The sequence below is a fragment of the Oryctolagus cuniculus genome, chromosome 15 (assembly GCF_964237555.1).
Source record: "Oryctolagus cuniculus chromosome 15, mOryCun1.1, whole genome shotgun sequence".
Classification (NCBI taxonomy): domain Eukaryota; kingdom Metazoa; phylum Chordata; class Mammalia; order Lagomorpha; family Leporidae; genus Oryctolagus; species Oryctolagus cuniculus.
The window spans coordinates 29,883,343-29,899,321 of record NC_091446.1 but is presented as its reverse complement, the minus strand read 5'-3'; the positions used below and the strand labels follow the sequence as shown (position 1 = coordinate 29,899,321).

Sequence of the window (15,979 nt, the reverse complement as noted above, 5' to 3'; positions counted from 1 at the left end):
CGGGTTCTAGTCCTGGTCAGGGCGCCAGATTCTGTCCCGGTTGCCCCTCTTCCAGGCCAGCTCTCTGCTGCGGCCCAGGAGTGTAGTGGAGGATGGCCCAGGTCCTTGGGCCCTGCACCCACATGGGAGACCAGGAGGAGCACCTGGCTCCTGGCTTCGGATCAGCTTAGTATGCCGGCCACAGCGGCCACTGGGGGGTGAACCAACGGTAAAGGAAGACCTTTCTCTCTGTCTCTCTCTCTCACTGTCCACTCTGCCTGTCAAAAAAAGAAAAAAAAAGAAAGAAAATGGCCAAAATACTTCGACCCCTGCCACCCACGTGGAAATCTGGACAGAGTTCCTGGCTCCTGCCTGCGATGTGGCCCGGGCTGGCCATTGCAACCATTTGGGGAGTGAAGCAGGTTATCGAAGATTCTCTCTGTAACCTTGTCTTTCTAATAAATAAAACAAATCTTTAAAAAAAAAAAAAAAAGCCCTGATTTTCACACTTTTAAGATTTCTTCCCATTTAATTTTATTCAATTGCGTGTTTAATAGGAATCCTATCAAAAGAAGAAAAAAAGAAAGAAGAAAAAAAAACAGACAACTAAAAAAAAATTTTATTCCTATTAAGGATATCAAAGATCCCCTCCAGTTCTTACCAGGTAAACGGCTGCAGATGATGTAGAAAAGGCCTATATCCAGCAATACATTCAAAGACCATGGTCCCAAAGCTCCAGTAATCAACAGTTGCTGTGTAGGGCTTATTCTCAAAAAGCTCTGGGGCCTTAAAAAGAGAGATGCTTAAATGTTAATACTATAAAAGAAAGGCTACTTTATTTCTGGACTATTTTATTCATGACCTTCAGGAACAAGAATGAAATTCTTACACACTTAAATTCAAAGAAACAAAACATGTCTCACCAAATACTGCAGTGTTCCCACAAAAGATGTACATAGACTTCCTTGATCAACATCTTTGGCATATCCCAGATCAATTATTTTATGCATTATCTGAAAAATATAACAGTAAGTATTACAAGGTTGAGAAATCTGAAAAGGAAAGGCAAAAAAGCCATAGAGAAACAGCCTGGGCTCTGGAATAATGTAGACAAGTTTCAAGCCCAAGCTGCACCACTTAACAAGTCATGTGATCTTATCAAGTGAAGTTCTCCAAATTTTCATGTAATTAGATGACTAATATTCCTTTCTTCACCAACTTATCAGAATTCAGGGCCAGAGCTGTGGCACAGCAGGTCCCCAAATGGGCCATATGGGCATCCCATATGGGCCAGTTCGAGACTGGCTGCTCTACTTCTGCTCCAGCTCCTTCTTTTTTTTTTTTTTTTTTTTTTTGACAGGCAGAGTGGACAGTGAGAGAGAGAGAGACAGAGAGAAAGGTCTTCCTTTGCCGTTGGTTCACTCTCCAATGGCCGCCGTGCTGATCCAAAGGCAGGAGCCAGGTGCTTCTCCTGGTCTCCCATGCGGGTGCAGGGCCCAAGCACTTGGGCCATCCTCCACTGCACTCCTGGGCCACAGCAGAGAGCTGGCCTGGAAGAGGGGCAACCGGGACAGAATCCGGCGCCCAATCAGGACTAGAACACGGTGTGCCAGCGCCGCAGGCGGAGGATTAGCCTATTGAGCCGCGGCGCCGGCCACCAGCTCCTTCTTAACGTGTGTGGGAAAGAAGCAGAAGATGGCTCAAGTGCTTGGGCCCCTGCACCAGCGTGAGAGACCCAGAAGAAGCTCCTGGCTCCTGGCTTCAGATCAGCTCAGCTCCGGCAGTTGTGGCCATTTGGGGAGTGAATCAGTGGATGGAAGATCTCTCTCTTTTTTTCTAACTCTTTCGAATACATAAATCTTTTTAAAAAGTTATTAGAATTTAATGAAGTAGTCAAGAAAAGAACTTCTTACAGTATAGTGATACAAGGTAAAAATTAAATATAGATTAATTTTTAATTTGGTATATTCAGAATAAGTTTGACCCATTAAATTGGGAGGCAAAGGTTAAGATGTGACTTCCAAACTTGAAGAACTATCATATCACGTTGCAGTGGGTTAACTCTGAGTAAATACCTACCTATCTTCAAGAATGTACCAAAGTTTTTGTATACCAAAAGAGCAGAGGTACTGGTGTGAAGGATACATGAAAGGCTCTAAAGAAAAGGATCGTCTCCTAGGTTCTATCACCTCCAACTGATCAATCACCAACTTCACTGTCTAAAGAATACCTAATCCAATGCAAGGTTCAGACTCTCAGCTTTAAGTTTTATTGGAATGCAACTTGGATGGCAGACACAAGAGAACTGGTCAAATTTTCTGATGAAAATGAACATTTTAGAAATTAAGTTAGTTCACAATTTCTGGTTCTTCTCAAGAGCAATGGAAGTTTTGAATTTTATGAATCAGAGAAATGAAATTTTTAAATTTTAATTAAACACAGAATGGATATTGGAGGGAGGCCAACATTGTGGCATGCCAGGTTATGGCACTGCCTGCAATGATAGCCCCTCATATGAGCACCAGTTCAAGTCCTGACCACTCCACTTCTGATCCAGCTCCCTGCTAACACTCCTGGGAAGGCAGTGGAAGGTGACCCAAGTGCTTGGACCACTGCCACCCACAAGGGAGACCCAGATGGAATTCCAGGATCCTGGCTTTGGCCTGGTCCAGCCATGGCCATTGCAGCCACTTGGGGAATGAACTAGAGGATGGGAGATCTCTCTCTCTCTCTCTCAAGCTCTCTCTAGATCTTTCTCTTTCTATCTATAACTCGCATTCAAATAGATAAAAAATAAGCAAATATATAAATAAATAAATCCTTTCAAAAGAAAGAAAGAAAAACAAAGGATTTTGGAGGAGAACAAATTAAAAAAAAAACACATAAATTTTTTCTTAAAGTAAAGCAGGCCCATGATTTGTGTGTATGTATTTTGAATATACTTCATAAGAATAAAATAATTCAAGTTAACAAATTATTTACTCATTGACTCCTATTCTGCTAGTTATTATTCCAGAAAAACAGACATGAACAAGATGAGTGTAGTTCCTTCTCCAATCATGCCACTGTTTAGCAGAGGAAACAAAAAAAAGTTATACACAAAACTCAAAGTCTCAGGTTCCCGTCATCCACATAGGAGACCTGGATTGTCCTAGTTCCTGGTATCAGCCCTGGTCTTGCTCTACCTGTTGTGGTCATTTGAGGAGTCAATCAGTGGATGGGAGCTCTGCTTCTCAAACAACAACAACAAAAAAAAACAAATACCAGGGGCAGGCAATGTGGCACAACAGGTTAAACCGCTGATTGGGATGCCCATATCCCACACTGGAGTGCTTGGATTAAGTCCTGGCTACTCTGGTTCCTATCCAGCATCCTGCTAATGCACTGGGAAGGCAGTATATGTTGACTCAAGTATCTGAGTTCCTGCTACTCATAAAGGATGAAGTTCCTGGTTCCTGAATTCTGCCTGGCCCAGCCCTGACTGTTGCAGCCATTTGTGGAGTGAACCAGCAGACAGAAGATCTCTGCCATTTTGCCTTTCAAATAAATAAATAAATAAAAGTCAGAGTTACAAAGAGAGAGGGAGAAACAGAGAGAGATCTTCATTTGCTTCACTTCCCAGATGGCCACAATGGGCAGTTTCAGGCCAAGCCGAAACCAGGAGCCTAGAGCTTTATTCAGGTCTTCCACCTGGGTGGCAGGGGCCCAAACACTTGAGGCCATCTTCTGCTGCTTTTCCCAGGCCATTAGCAGTGAGCTGAACTGGAAATGGAGCAGCTGGGATAAGAACCAACACCCATTTGGGATGAAGGCATAGCAAGCAGCAGTTTTACCTACCATGCCACAATGCCAGTCCAGTAAATAAATCTTGAAAAAAGACAAAAACCACAAACACAACAACAACTATAATTCAGTAAACCAAAAACTGAAATAGAAAAAGTATGTAATGCCAAGGATAAAAAGCAAGGACTCTAAAGCTCAAATATTAACTCAATCAAGGAAACTATATTCAACAGTTAAGGAACATTTCTTCAGGTTTTACCTACCTTTCCACCAACATCCTGAAGAACTATGTTTTCAGGTTTTAGATCTCGATGTATAATTTTGTTTTCATGCAAATATCGAATCCCAGACCCTAAATAAAGTTTAAATATAAAGTAACAGAGAACACTGAGTTAAAAAAAATTCACCTCACATTTTATACAGATCTGCTCTAAAAAATTTTTATGGGCCATCTTAACTGTACAACCAATACTACAATTCCCATTTTTATAAATATAGTAACATTAAACACTCCTAGAAAATACAGTAACACTAAATAAACACTGAAGAACTACAATACAATCTCATTTAACTTATGAGAATTAGCACTAAAAAGTAGAATAAACAATTAAGAAAATCCTTGTAATTCTTATGGCCTTTTCTTCCCAACTAAATCACCCTGTTCAACTAGAGTTTGGCCCCATGACCTGGGAAAAGATGCAAACCAAAAGATATATAAAATAAATTATTGGTTTTTGAGCTTTTTCCATAGACCTTTGTATCAATTATTTTAAGGAGCTTTAAGGAACAATTCTGATTAAAGAGTTGACTTGAGGACCTATCTCCCAAATTTATGCAATTCCATCGTAAACAGAACTACTATGTTGATTGGGATGGGGAAGTGAAATTTGAATAAGGCCATTTCATACCATTTTTTGCAAGCAAATGGAACATTTATAAGACAAAGGCTCTTAGCCTAAACTAAACAGAAATAATGAAATATCTTAGTTTCAATTTAGTACCTAACAGTAATAGATTTTTATAATTTCTTATAGAGTTAAAAATCTATGTTTTATATAGTGTATCAACAATTCTCCTTAATTCCCAAGTAGTATACAAATTTTTATAGACCAAATGAGCATTACATTATAATGACATTTTAATATTGATTACATACCTATATCACTTAATAAAGAAAGTATCTGGCTTTCTTTAAGTCCACAACAATTTTCTGGTTTGTTGAGTAGCTAAAGGAAAAAAAATAAATTTAAAATTGTGTACTGAGGGTCCAGTGCTGTGGCGTACCTGCAGTGCTGGCATCCCATATGGGCGCTGGTTCGAGTCCCAGCTGCTCCACTTCTGATCCAGCTCTCTGCTATGGCCTGGTAAAACAGTAGAAGATGGCCCAAATCCCTGGGCCCCTGCACCTGCATGGGAGACCCAGAAGAAGCTCCTGGCTCCTGGCTTCGGAATGGCCCAGCTCCAGCTGTTGGGGCCTTTTAGGGAGTGAACCAGCAGATGAAAGACCTCTCTCTCTCTCTCCCTCTGCCTCTCTGTAACTGCCTTTCAAATAAATAAATATTAAAAAAAAAAGTGTACTTTGAGTTGCTAGGCACCAAGAGTGACATGCATTAATCACTATAACATTCAAATGAGAAAATAAGTCATGATAAAGAAAGTATGGGATGGGGAGGGTGGCATTGTGGCACAGCAAGTAAAGCAGCTGCCTGCAACACCAGCAACCCATATGGGAACCAACTCAAGTCCTGGATGCTCCACTTCCGATCCAGCTCCCTGATAATGAGCCTGGAAAGCAGAAGATGGCCCAAATTGTTGGCTCCATGCACCCACAAGGGAGATCTAGATGGAGTTCAGGCTCTGGGTTCTGGCATTTGGCCTGGCCCAACCCTGGTCATGCAGCAATTGGGGAGTGAAAAGGCAGATGGCAGCTCTGTCTGTCTCTCCTTCTATCTCTGTAACTCTGCCTTTCAAATAAATGTTTATTTATTTGAAAGACAAAGTCACCCAGAGAGGTGGAGAGATAAGAAACAGAGAGATCTTTCATCTGCTGGTTCACTCCTCAAATGGCCACAACAGACGGGGTTGGGCCAGGCTGAACCTAGGAGCTTCCTCCAGGTCTCCTGTGCGGGTGCAGGCTCCCAAGCACTTGGGCCATCTTCTGCTGCTTTCCCAGGCACATTAACAGGGAACTGGATAGGAAGTGGAATAGCCAGGACTTGAACCAGTGCCTATATGGAATACTGGCACTGCAGGTGGTGTCTTTACCTGCTACACCACAGCACCAGCCCCAAGAAATAAATCTTAATATTAAAAATTAAAAAGAAAAGAAAGCATAAGGGGAAAAAAGTCCCCAAGTCTATATCAAGGACATGTGAATTTCACGACTAGGCTCATAAAAATAAAGGGATAAAAGTATTTGAAATTGAAAGAAAAGATCAACAAACCTCACAGATATAAGATATATAATAATAACTGCTGGCATTGTGGTCTAGTATGTTAAGCATCTGCCTGTGGTACCGGAATCCCATATGGACGCCAGTTCGAGTCCTGGCTGCTCCACTTCCGAGCCAGTTCTCTGCTATGTCCTGGGAAAGTAGTAGAAAATGGGCCATTTGCTTGGGCCCCTGCAGCCATATGGGAGACTCGAAAGAAACTCCTGGATTCGGATTGGCCTAGCTCCAGGCATTGCAGCCGTTTGGGGAGTGAACCAGTGGATGGAAGACCTCTCTGTCTCTTCCTCTCTCTGTCTATAACTGCCTCTCAAGTAAATAAATAATTCTTAAAAAAAAAAAAAAAAAGCCATATGGTCACATTTAAAATGAAATAGGAGAGATTACAATAGAGAAAATGACTTTTTATAAGCACCTTAAACATGATATTCTGATATTACACTACATTGCAAACAACAAAAAAAGTGTGTTCTAAATCAGATGTCAGCAAAAATTTTCTGTAAAGGACAAAGAACAAATACTTTAGCCATCTGATCTCATCACAACCACTCAATTCTGCAGCTGTTCAAAAGCTGCCATAGTTATATGTTAAGCAATGAGCATGGCTGTGTTCCAGTAAAACTTTATCAACAAAAGGCAGCGGGCCACAGTATTCTGATTTTTGTTCTAGATTATCACATTGGATGTGGTTCAAGCACTTCTATAATTTGAGATTTACTGTATCTTATTTAAAATGTCCACACTACCTTCCGAAGATCTCCTCCAGAACAGTACTCCATTGCTAGAAGAGGCACATCATTAATCAAAAAATTCAATTCCTCAGGAACATCACAGGCCTTTACAACATTGGCATGATTCAACCTACCAAAAAGCAGACAACATTATTATAAAAAGTTCTTCTCCAATAAAAAAGGACTGGATGTGAAATGGCAATTAACAAGAGGGAGATGGGAAAGGAAGTCTAGCATTTTTAGTAGTATTCTAACTTCTGATTTGTATAATTAAAACTTCGTAATTTTCAAAACGAAAATACATATAAAAACACCATTATTAGTACTATTACATTTCTATGTGCCAAGTAGTAAGCAGTTTACTTATATTAACACGTATATACTACTTGTCATAATAATCCTAGTATAGGTAGGTTTATCAATAGTTTCATCACACAACAACAAACTGAAGCACAAATTGGTTTAGTAACGTATGATCACACACTAGGTAGGAAGTCAAGTAAGGAATAAAATCTTGATATGGCCCCAAAGCCAATATCATACTGCTCTCCCATAATCACTCATAGTGTCACCCAAAGGTGGAATACTATTAAAATATTTCCTTCTAGTTTTTGGTCTGTGAACAAATATAAATTTTTGATAAATATCAAATTATACTATATATTTTAAACAATGTGGAATGATTAGACTGAGTGAATTAATAAAAAAAATTATACTATATATTGTTTTCTAATAGCTCTTTTCTTTAAAAAAGATTTATTTATTTATTTGAAAGGCAGAGTTACAGAGAGGCAGAGGCAGAGAGAGAGATAGAGAGGTCCTCCATCCACTGTTTCACTCCCCACATGGCTGCCAACAGCCGGAGCTGTGCTGATCCGAAGCCAGGAGCCAGGAGTCTCCTCCAGGTCTCCCACGTGGGTGCAGGGGCCCAAGCGTCTGGGCCATCTTCTACCGCTTTCCCAGGCCATAGCAGAGAGCTGGATCAGAAGTGGAGCAGTTGGAACTTGAACCGGCACCCATACAGGATGTCAGCATTGCAGGAGGCGGCTTTACCCACTACGCAACAGTGCCGGCCCCCTAACAGCTCTTTTTAAAAACTTAACAATAGGGGCTGACACTGTGCTGTACAGGGTAAAGCTGCTGCATGCAGTCTGCACATCCCATATGGGTGCCAGTTCAAGTCTCGACTGCTCCACTTCTGATCCAGCTCCCCACTAAGGTGCCTGAGGAAAGTGGTAGAGGATGGCCAAAGTAGTTGGGCCCCTGCACTCATGTGGGAGACCCAGAAGATGCTCCTGACTCTGGCCTGGCCCTGCCCTGGCCATTGTGGCTATATGTGCAGTGAACCAACAGATGGAAGATCTTGCTCTCTCTCTGTAACTCTGCCTTTCAAATAAATAAATAAAACAAACAAAAAACTTAATGATATATCATTCCAGTCGCCATCTTTATCAAGATATAATGAATCACCAAACTAGTATAATTTCCACGTCCTAGAGACATAAAGAAACATTATCTCCATGTGTAGGGCCTGAGAATTTCACGTGGTTTGGTTCAAATAGCCAGGACTGAGAACCATTAAAGTGAAGTGAGTATACACTGGAGTCAGAGTATTCATTTAAAATCCAGACTATAATAGACATAGCTATGTGACTATGAGCTTTGACTTCCTATTTATAAAATAGGGATAATACCTAAATACAAGGTTGCTATAATGAACAGAAGAATGATCTTTAAAGCACTTAGCACATCACTTGTGAAGTTTTAAAATATGCCTTCTTCCTTCAAGAACTTAATTCTCAAGATAGGTGTTTGGTAAGCAGTTAAGACACTGTTGGAGGGCCAGCGCCATGGCTCACTAGGCTAATCCTCCGCTTTGCAGCGCCGGCACACCGTGTTCTAGTCCTGGTCGGGGCACCGGGTTCTGTCCCGGTTGCCCCTCTTCCAGGCCAGCTCTCTGCTGTGGCCAGGGAGTGCAGTGGAGGATGGCCCAAGTGCTTGGGCCCTGCACCCCATGGGAGACCAGGATAAGTACCTGGCTCCTATCATCGGATCAGCGTGGTGTGCCAGCCGTAGCACGCCAGCCGTGGCGGCCATTGGAGAGTGAACCAACGGCAAAGGAAGACCTTTCTCTCTGTCTCTCTCTCTCACTGTCCACTCTGCCTGTCAAAAAAAAAAAAAAGACGCTGTTGGAGATTCCCATATCCCATATATGAGTGCCAGAGTTCATGTCCTGGCTCCACTGCTGACACCAGCTTCTTGTTTATGTGCACCCTGGTAGGCAGCAGGTGATGGCTCAAGCAGTTTTATCCTTGCCATCCATGTGGGAAACTTGGATTGAGGTCCTGGCTCTGCAGGCATTTGGGGAGTGAAACAGCAGATGAGAGCTGTCTGTCCCTCTTTCTCTCAAATAAATAACAAACAAAAATCTGAAGAAAAAAAACCCAGAATTTATTTTCCTCTCCTTTAGTGTATTATGTATTTAGTGGTTCATTTCTAAGGAACAGTATGTGGCAGAAAAGAATGAGTATGACTTCAGCTCTCATCTTGTTCTCTTTCTCCCAGATCACTTGCTCAGTGCTCAAGCTTCCCAACGGAGAGGTTTATATGGTTAAGGATTTGACACTCTTAGCCAACAGTCATGTAAGTCAGCTTCAAGCAGATACTTCCCGTTCCAATCAACATCCTGAGATGCTTTCGGGGAAATACTCAGCTAGAACCACCCAGTGAGGCCACTCCAGAATTATTAAGCCACAAAACCTATGACATATTTAATGTTTGGCGTTTTAACCCACTAAATTTTGGGGTAATTTTTTATAAGTTAGTACATATACTATTTAAAAAAAAAAAAGTAGGTGCAAAAGAAATGAGAGTGGCAATGGGTACTGTGGCACAGCAGGTTAAGCCGGTGTTTGGGACACTTGTATCCTGTATCAGAGTGCTGGTTCAAGTCCCAGTACCTCCTCTTCCAACCCAGCTTCCCACTAATGCATCATAGGAGGTAGCAGATGATGATGGCTCAAGTACTTGGGCCCCTGCCACTCACATCAGAGTTGCAGATGGAATTCCTGGCTCTTGGCTCTGGCCTGGCCCTTGTCCTGACTCATGTGGGCATTTGGGGAGTGAGTCAATGAGCTGAAAACCTCTCACTCTCCCTTTCTCTTGATGTCACTCTGCCTTTCAACTAGATGAAAATATATAAATAAACATTTAAAAAAATGAAAACAGGGACTGGCATTGTGGCATAGCGGGTAAAGCTGCCACCTGCAGTGCTGGCATCCCATATGGGTGCCAGTTTGAGTCCTGGCTGCTGTGCTTCTGATCCAGCTCTCTGCTAGGGACTGGGAAACCAGTAGAAGATGGCCCAAGTCCTTGGGCCCCTGTTCTCACATGGGAGACCAAGAGGAGACTCCTGGCTCCTGGCTTCAGATCGGCACAGCTCTGGCCATTGCAGCCAACTGGGGAGTGAACCAGCAGATGGAAGATCTCTCTCTGCCTCCCCTTCTCTCTCTGTGTAACTCTGATTTTCAAATAAAATAAATAAAAAATCTTAAAAAAAATGAAAACATTGATTGTTGTTTAATTAGAAGGTATATGGGGCTGGCACTGTGGTGCAGTGGGTTAACGCCCTGGCCTGAAGTGCCGGCATCCCATATAGGTGCCGGCACTTCTACTTCCAATCCAGCTCTCTGCTATGGCCTGGGAAAGCAGTAGAAGATGGTCCAACTCCTTGGGCCCCTGCACCCACGTGGGAGACCCGGAAGAAGCTCCTGGCTCCTGGCCTCGGATCGGCGCAGCTCTGGCCATTGCAGCCAATTGGGGAGTGAAACAGCAGATGCAAGACCTCTTTCTCTCTCTCTCTCTGCCTCTCCTCTGTGTAACTCTCACTTTCAAATAAATCTATAAAAAAAATTAGAAGGTATAATAGATCCGCATTGCGCAAGATCTAGAAGAAAGATTCTGCATTTAAAGAGCTGAATCTTGGGACTGGAGCTGTGGCGTAGCAGGTAAAGTAGCCACCTATGGTGCTGGCATCCCATATAGGTGCCGGTTTGAGTCCCAGCTGCTCCACTTCCAGTCCAGCTCCTTGCCAATGCACCTGGGAAAACAGCAAAGGATGGCCCAAGTTCTTAGGCCCCTGCACCCACGTGGGAGATCCAGAAGAGGTTACTTGCTCCTGGCTTCTGCCTGGCCTAACCCTGGTTGATGCAGCCATTTGAGTAGTGAACTGGTGGATGGAAGACCTCTCTGTCTCTCTATCCTCCACTTTCTCTAAGTCTGCCTACAAATAAATCAAATAAATCTTTTTCTAAAAAAATAGCTGAGTCTGAAGATATCTGGTTACTTTCTAAAACTAATTTTCTTGGGGCCGGCGCTGTGGTGCAGTGGGTTAACACCCTGGCCTAAAGTGCCAGCATCCCATTTGGGCGCCGGTTCTAGTCCCGGCTGCTCCTCTTCTGAACCAACTCTCTACTATGGCCTGGTAAAACAGTAGAAGATGGCCCAAATCCTTGGGCCTCTGCACCCACATGGGAGACCTGGAGGAAACTCCTGGCTCCTGGCTTTGGATCGGCGCAGCTCTGGCTGTTGCAGCCAACTAGGGAGTGAACCATCAGATGGAAGACCTCTCTCTCTCTCAGCCTCTCCTCTGTGTAACTCTGACTTTCAAATAAAATAAATCTTTAAAAAAAACTAATTTTCTTAATCATAATCTGATGATTAACTGAAACAGAATACATATGTTTATTATTTATTTTCATTCTATTTGAAAGGCAGAGACAGAGAAAGCTATCAGTTGCTGGTTCACTTCCCAGTACCCACAACAGTCAGGGCTGGGCCAGGCTGAAGTCAGAAATCTGGAATTCAACCTGGGTCTCCCAATGAATGGTAGGGACTCAAGCACTTGAGCCATCCATTATATTTTTCCTCCCAGTGTACACATTAGCAAGAAGGCAGAGTCAGAGGCAGAGCAAAGAGTCAAACCCAGGCATTTCATTATGGGATGTAGGAGTCCCAAGTGGCATCTTCACCACTGAACCAGATGCCTGCTCCAGAACACATATCTTCAATGAGAGAGCTAAAACGTTGTTCCCAGAAAGATCCAAGGAAGAGTGGAATCCTGGCCCCTTCGCTATGGTGACAACTGATTGAGATGAAGATCTAGGGAACTGTAAGTCATCAAGGTACTTACTTTTTCATGATCTGGATTTCATGGCACCACCGTTCTCTGTTTTTGGAACTTAGCTCTAGGCGACAAGACTTAATTGCTATTTTAAGGTCAAGTTCCTAACAAAACAGACAACAGAAAAAATTATGTAAGTTTCTTGTGCAGTTTACTTACTATCAAAGAAATGTCAAACTAGCGAAACAAAGCTCTTTTTAACTTTACTAATTAAGTATATTTATTCATCGCTCTCTTGAGTCAACACTTTAGCTAGATAAACTGAGCTTTAAAACAATGCTTTAAACCTCAAATACAGCATAACACACAAACAAAAAGTGACTGAGGCTGATCCTATGGCAGGTCTCTTTACAGCAGTGCCTCATAATAGAAAACACAAAGATTCTGTCTTCCCAACAAACTCTTTTCTTTTTTTTTTTAAGATTTTATTTACTTATTTGAGAGGTAGTTACGGAGAGAGGGAGAGAGAGAGAGAGAGAGAGAGAGAGAGAGAGAGAGAGAGAGAGAAAGGTCTTCCATCTGCTGGTTCACTCCCCAAACAGCTGATATGGCCAGAGCTGGGTCGATCTGAAGTCAGGAGCCAGTAGCTTCTTCTGGGTCTCCCATGCGGGTGCAGGGGCCCAAGTACTTGGGTCATCTACTGCCCTCCCAGGCCATAGCAGAGAGGTGGATCAAAAAGGAGCAACCAGGCCTTGAACCAGCCCTCATAAGGGATGCCAGTGCCACAGGAGGAGGCCTAGCCTACTAGGCCACAGTGCCAGCTCCCCAACAAACCCTTTTTCAAAAAACTAATGAAGGTCTTGGTCTCCAGCATAACCAGAATGAAGAAAATTCAGAGCTCTCTGGTCTTAAAACAGCCAGAAATAGTTTTAATACGATTAAGCCTAATGTAAAACAAACAAAAAAACCCACCAAAATCAGATCCTAATTTTTGTATTTCAAATCCTAAACAATGACTGAACTCTTGTTTATAAAGTGAAACTAACAGGTCTTGCCCATGACCAGTAATTTGACCGATTCTCACTAAAATTAAAGCCATCCTGATGCACATTACAGAAGACAGCCAGGCTTCATCACATTCGGGCAACACCCACAATGCAGGCAAGGAACAGTGGTCAAGGCCAAACAGGCTACACTGCTCTCCTGTTATTGTGAAGACAGCATTTAAACACAGCACAGTTATCACTCAGTATCCATGAGGGACTGGTTCTAGGACCTCTGCTAATACCAAAAACTGTGCGGATGCTCAAGTTCCTTACATAAAAATGCCATGGTATTTGTATATGACCTATACATATCCTCTCATATGCTTTTTTATTTATTTATTTAATTTTTATTTTTTTGACAGAGTGGACAGTGAGAGACAGAGAGAAAGGTCTTCCTTTTTGGTTGGTTCACCCTCCAATGGCCGCTGCGGCCGGCGCACCGCGCTGATCCAAAGGCAGGAGCCAGGTGCTTCTCCTGGTCTCCCATGTGGGTGCAGGGCCCAAGGACCTGGGCCATCCTCCACTGCACTCCCCAGGCCACAGCAGAAAGCTGGACTGGAAGAGGGGCAACCGAGACAGAATCCGGCACCCTGACCGGGACTAGAACCTGGGGTACCAGAGCCACAGGCGGAGGATTAGCCTATTGAGCCATGGCGCCGGCCTCCTCCCATACACTTTTAATCATCTCACAATGCCTAATACAACACACATGCTATGTAAATTGTTTTACCTTGCATAGGGAATAACGACAAGAAAAAAAGTCTGTACATGTTCAGAACAGCTGCAACTTTTTTTTTCAAATTCTTTTAGTATACGGTTGATTGAATTCATGCATGTATAGAACCCACAGATAAGGAGGGCCAATTGCACACTTTGAAAAATGTGTTGCATGGGGTTAGTTTCTCCAAATACAATCTTGGGGCTGGCACTGTAGCGTAGTAGGTAAAGCCACCGCCTGCAGTGCCAGCATCCCATAATGGGCATCGGTTCCAGTCCTGGCTGCTGCTCCACCTCCCACCCAGCTCTCTGCTATGGCCTGAGAAAGCAGTAGAGGATGGCCCAAGTCCTTGGGCCTCTGCAACCACGTGGGAGACTCAAAAGGGGCTCCTGGTTTCAGATCAGCACAGCTCCAGCCATTGCAGCCAACTGGGGAGTGAACCAGTGGATGGAGGACCTCTCTCTTTGCCTCTCCTTCTCTCTCTGTGTAACTCTGCCTTTCAAATAAATAAATAAATCTTAAAAAAAAAAAATACAATTTGAGAAGTGCTACCATATTCTCTAGGGAGAGTTCTTTGGTTACTGTGTCATGCCTTCATACCATCTTGCAAATGTCCACATTACAAAGGTTACCACAATGCACTTTATTTCTAGGTCCATCTCCTTCACTAGATTTGGAATTTCCTCCAGGGCAGAGAATACTGTTCTTGTTGATTTTGGCATGATTAGCACCCAGTGTAGTAATCAGCTAAATAAGCCATTACATAGTCTTCCTCTCCCTCATTGTGCTTTAAGATGTGCCAATCAGGATCTGCATTGTGGCATAGCAGGTAAAGCCTCCACCTGCAGTGCCAGCTCCCATATGGGCACCAGTTCACATCCCAGCTGTTCCGCTTCCAACCCAGCTCTCCCCCATACACTTGGGAAGCAGTAGAAGATGGCTCAGCCCTTGGGCCCCTGCACCCATGTAGAAGACCCAGATGAAGCTCCTGGCTTCGAACCAGTCCAGCTCTGGCCATTGCAGTCATCTGGGGTTGAATCAGTGGATCAGATCGCTCTCTCTCTTCTTCTCCATCTCTCTTTCTCTAACTCTAACTTTCAAATAAACCTTTAAAAAAAGTGTGCAGATGAAATATTGGGACAAGACTTCCATCAAACATGAGAATCTTGAAAACTGTAAATGCAAACAATAAGTATGGCTTGGAAAAGAAATGATCCTGCTTCCAAGCTTTATAAAATACTCCTTCTCTCCTCACTACAGGCCCCATTGTCACATGCCCCAGTTTTGGGAAAGGGCACTCTGGTGGACTGCAAAGTTTCTGAGAGCTATGTAAGATTCTAGAGGAACTCAAACCTCTTCCAGTTAGAAAGTGACAAATTCCCCAGGAACACAAAGTCAAATGGTATTTCCAGGGGCTGCTGCAAGGGGGAAATGGAGTTACTGTTCAGAGGGACAGAGTTTCAGTTGGAGAAGATAAAAAATTTCTGGAGGTGAATGCTAAAGATAATTGCACATTAACGTGAATGGTCTGAATGTCACTGAACTGCAGGATTTAAAATGCTTAAAGCAGTAAATTTTATCTTCTGGTATAATTTATCCCCCCTCCCCCCCACACACAGTGAAAAATTCATCCATCCTCAGCTAGGGACCAAAAGAAGCTGTCACAAAAGTATACCAGCAGGCTGCTGGCAGGCTTAGTTAATACACTCAACACTTACCACCCCACAAGCTCTGGAAGTTCTTGATGCCCTTTTTTTTTTTTTTTTTTTTTTTTTTTTATCTTCGAGGGAATTATGTCTACTCTGATAGTAAAAACGATTAAGGAAGGTTGGCGCTGTGGCCAGCGGGTTAACGCCCTGGGCTGAAGCGCCGGCATCCCATATGGGCGCCAGTTCGAGACCTGGCTGCTCCACTTCCAATCCAGCTCTCTGCTATGGCCTGGGATAGCAGTAGAAGATGGCCCAACTACTTGGGCCCCTGCACCCACGTGGGAGACCCGGAAGAAGCTCCTGGCTCCTGGCTCCGGATCGGTGCCGTTCTGGCCATTGCGGCCAATTGGGAAGCGAACCAGCAGATGGAAGACCTCTCTCTCTCTCTGTCTCTCCTCTCTCTATGTAACTCTTTCAAATAAAATAAATAAGTAAATCTTA

At 43.3% G+C, this 15,979-nt stretch overlaps 1 protein-coding gene across 1 annotated transcript in view; it reads right to left on the bottom strand.

Moving 5' to 3' along the window:
- The window catches only part of CHUK (component of inhibitor of nuclear factor kappa B kinase complex), a gene marked incomplete in the record, with an annotated part of 45,203 nt that overhangs the window by 27,812 nt on the left and 1,412 nt on the right, over positions 1 to 15,979 (bottom strand). The window contains 6 exon segments of the mRNA XM_070057408.1: positions 641 to 765; positions 903 to 992; positions 4,026 to 4,114; positions 4,919 to 4,988; positions 6,959 to 7,073; positions 12,135 to 12,229. Coding sequence (XP_069913509.1) covers positions 641 to 765; positions 903 to 992; positions 4,026 to 4,114; positions 4,919 to 4,988; positions 6,959 to 7,073; positions 12,135 to 12,229 — 584 coding nt within the window.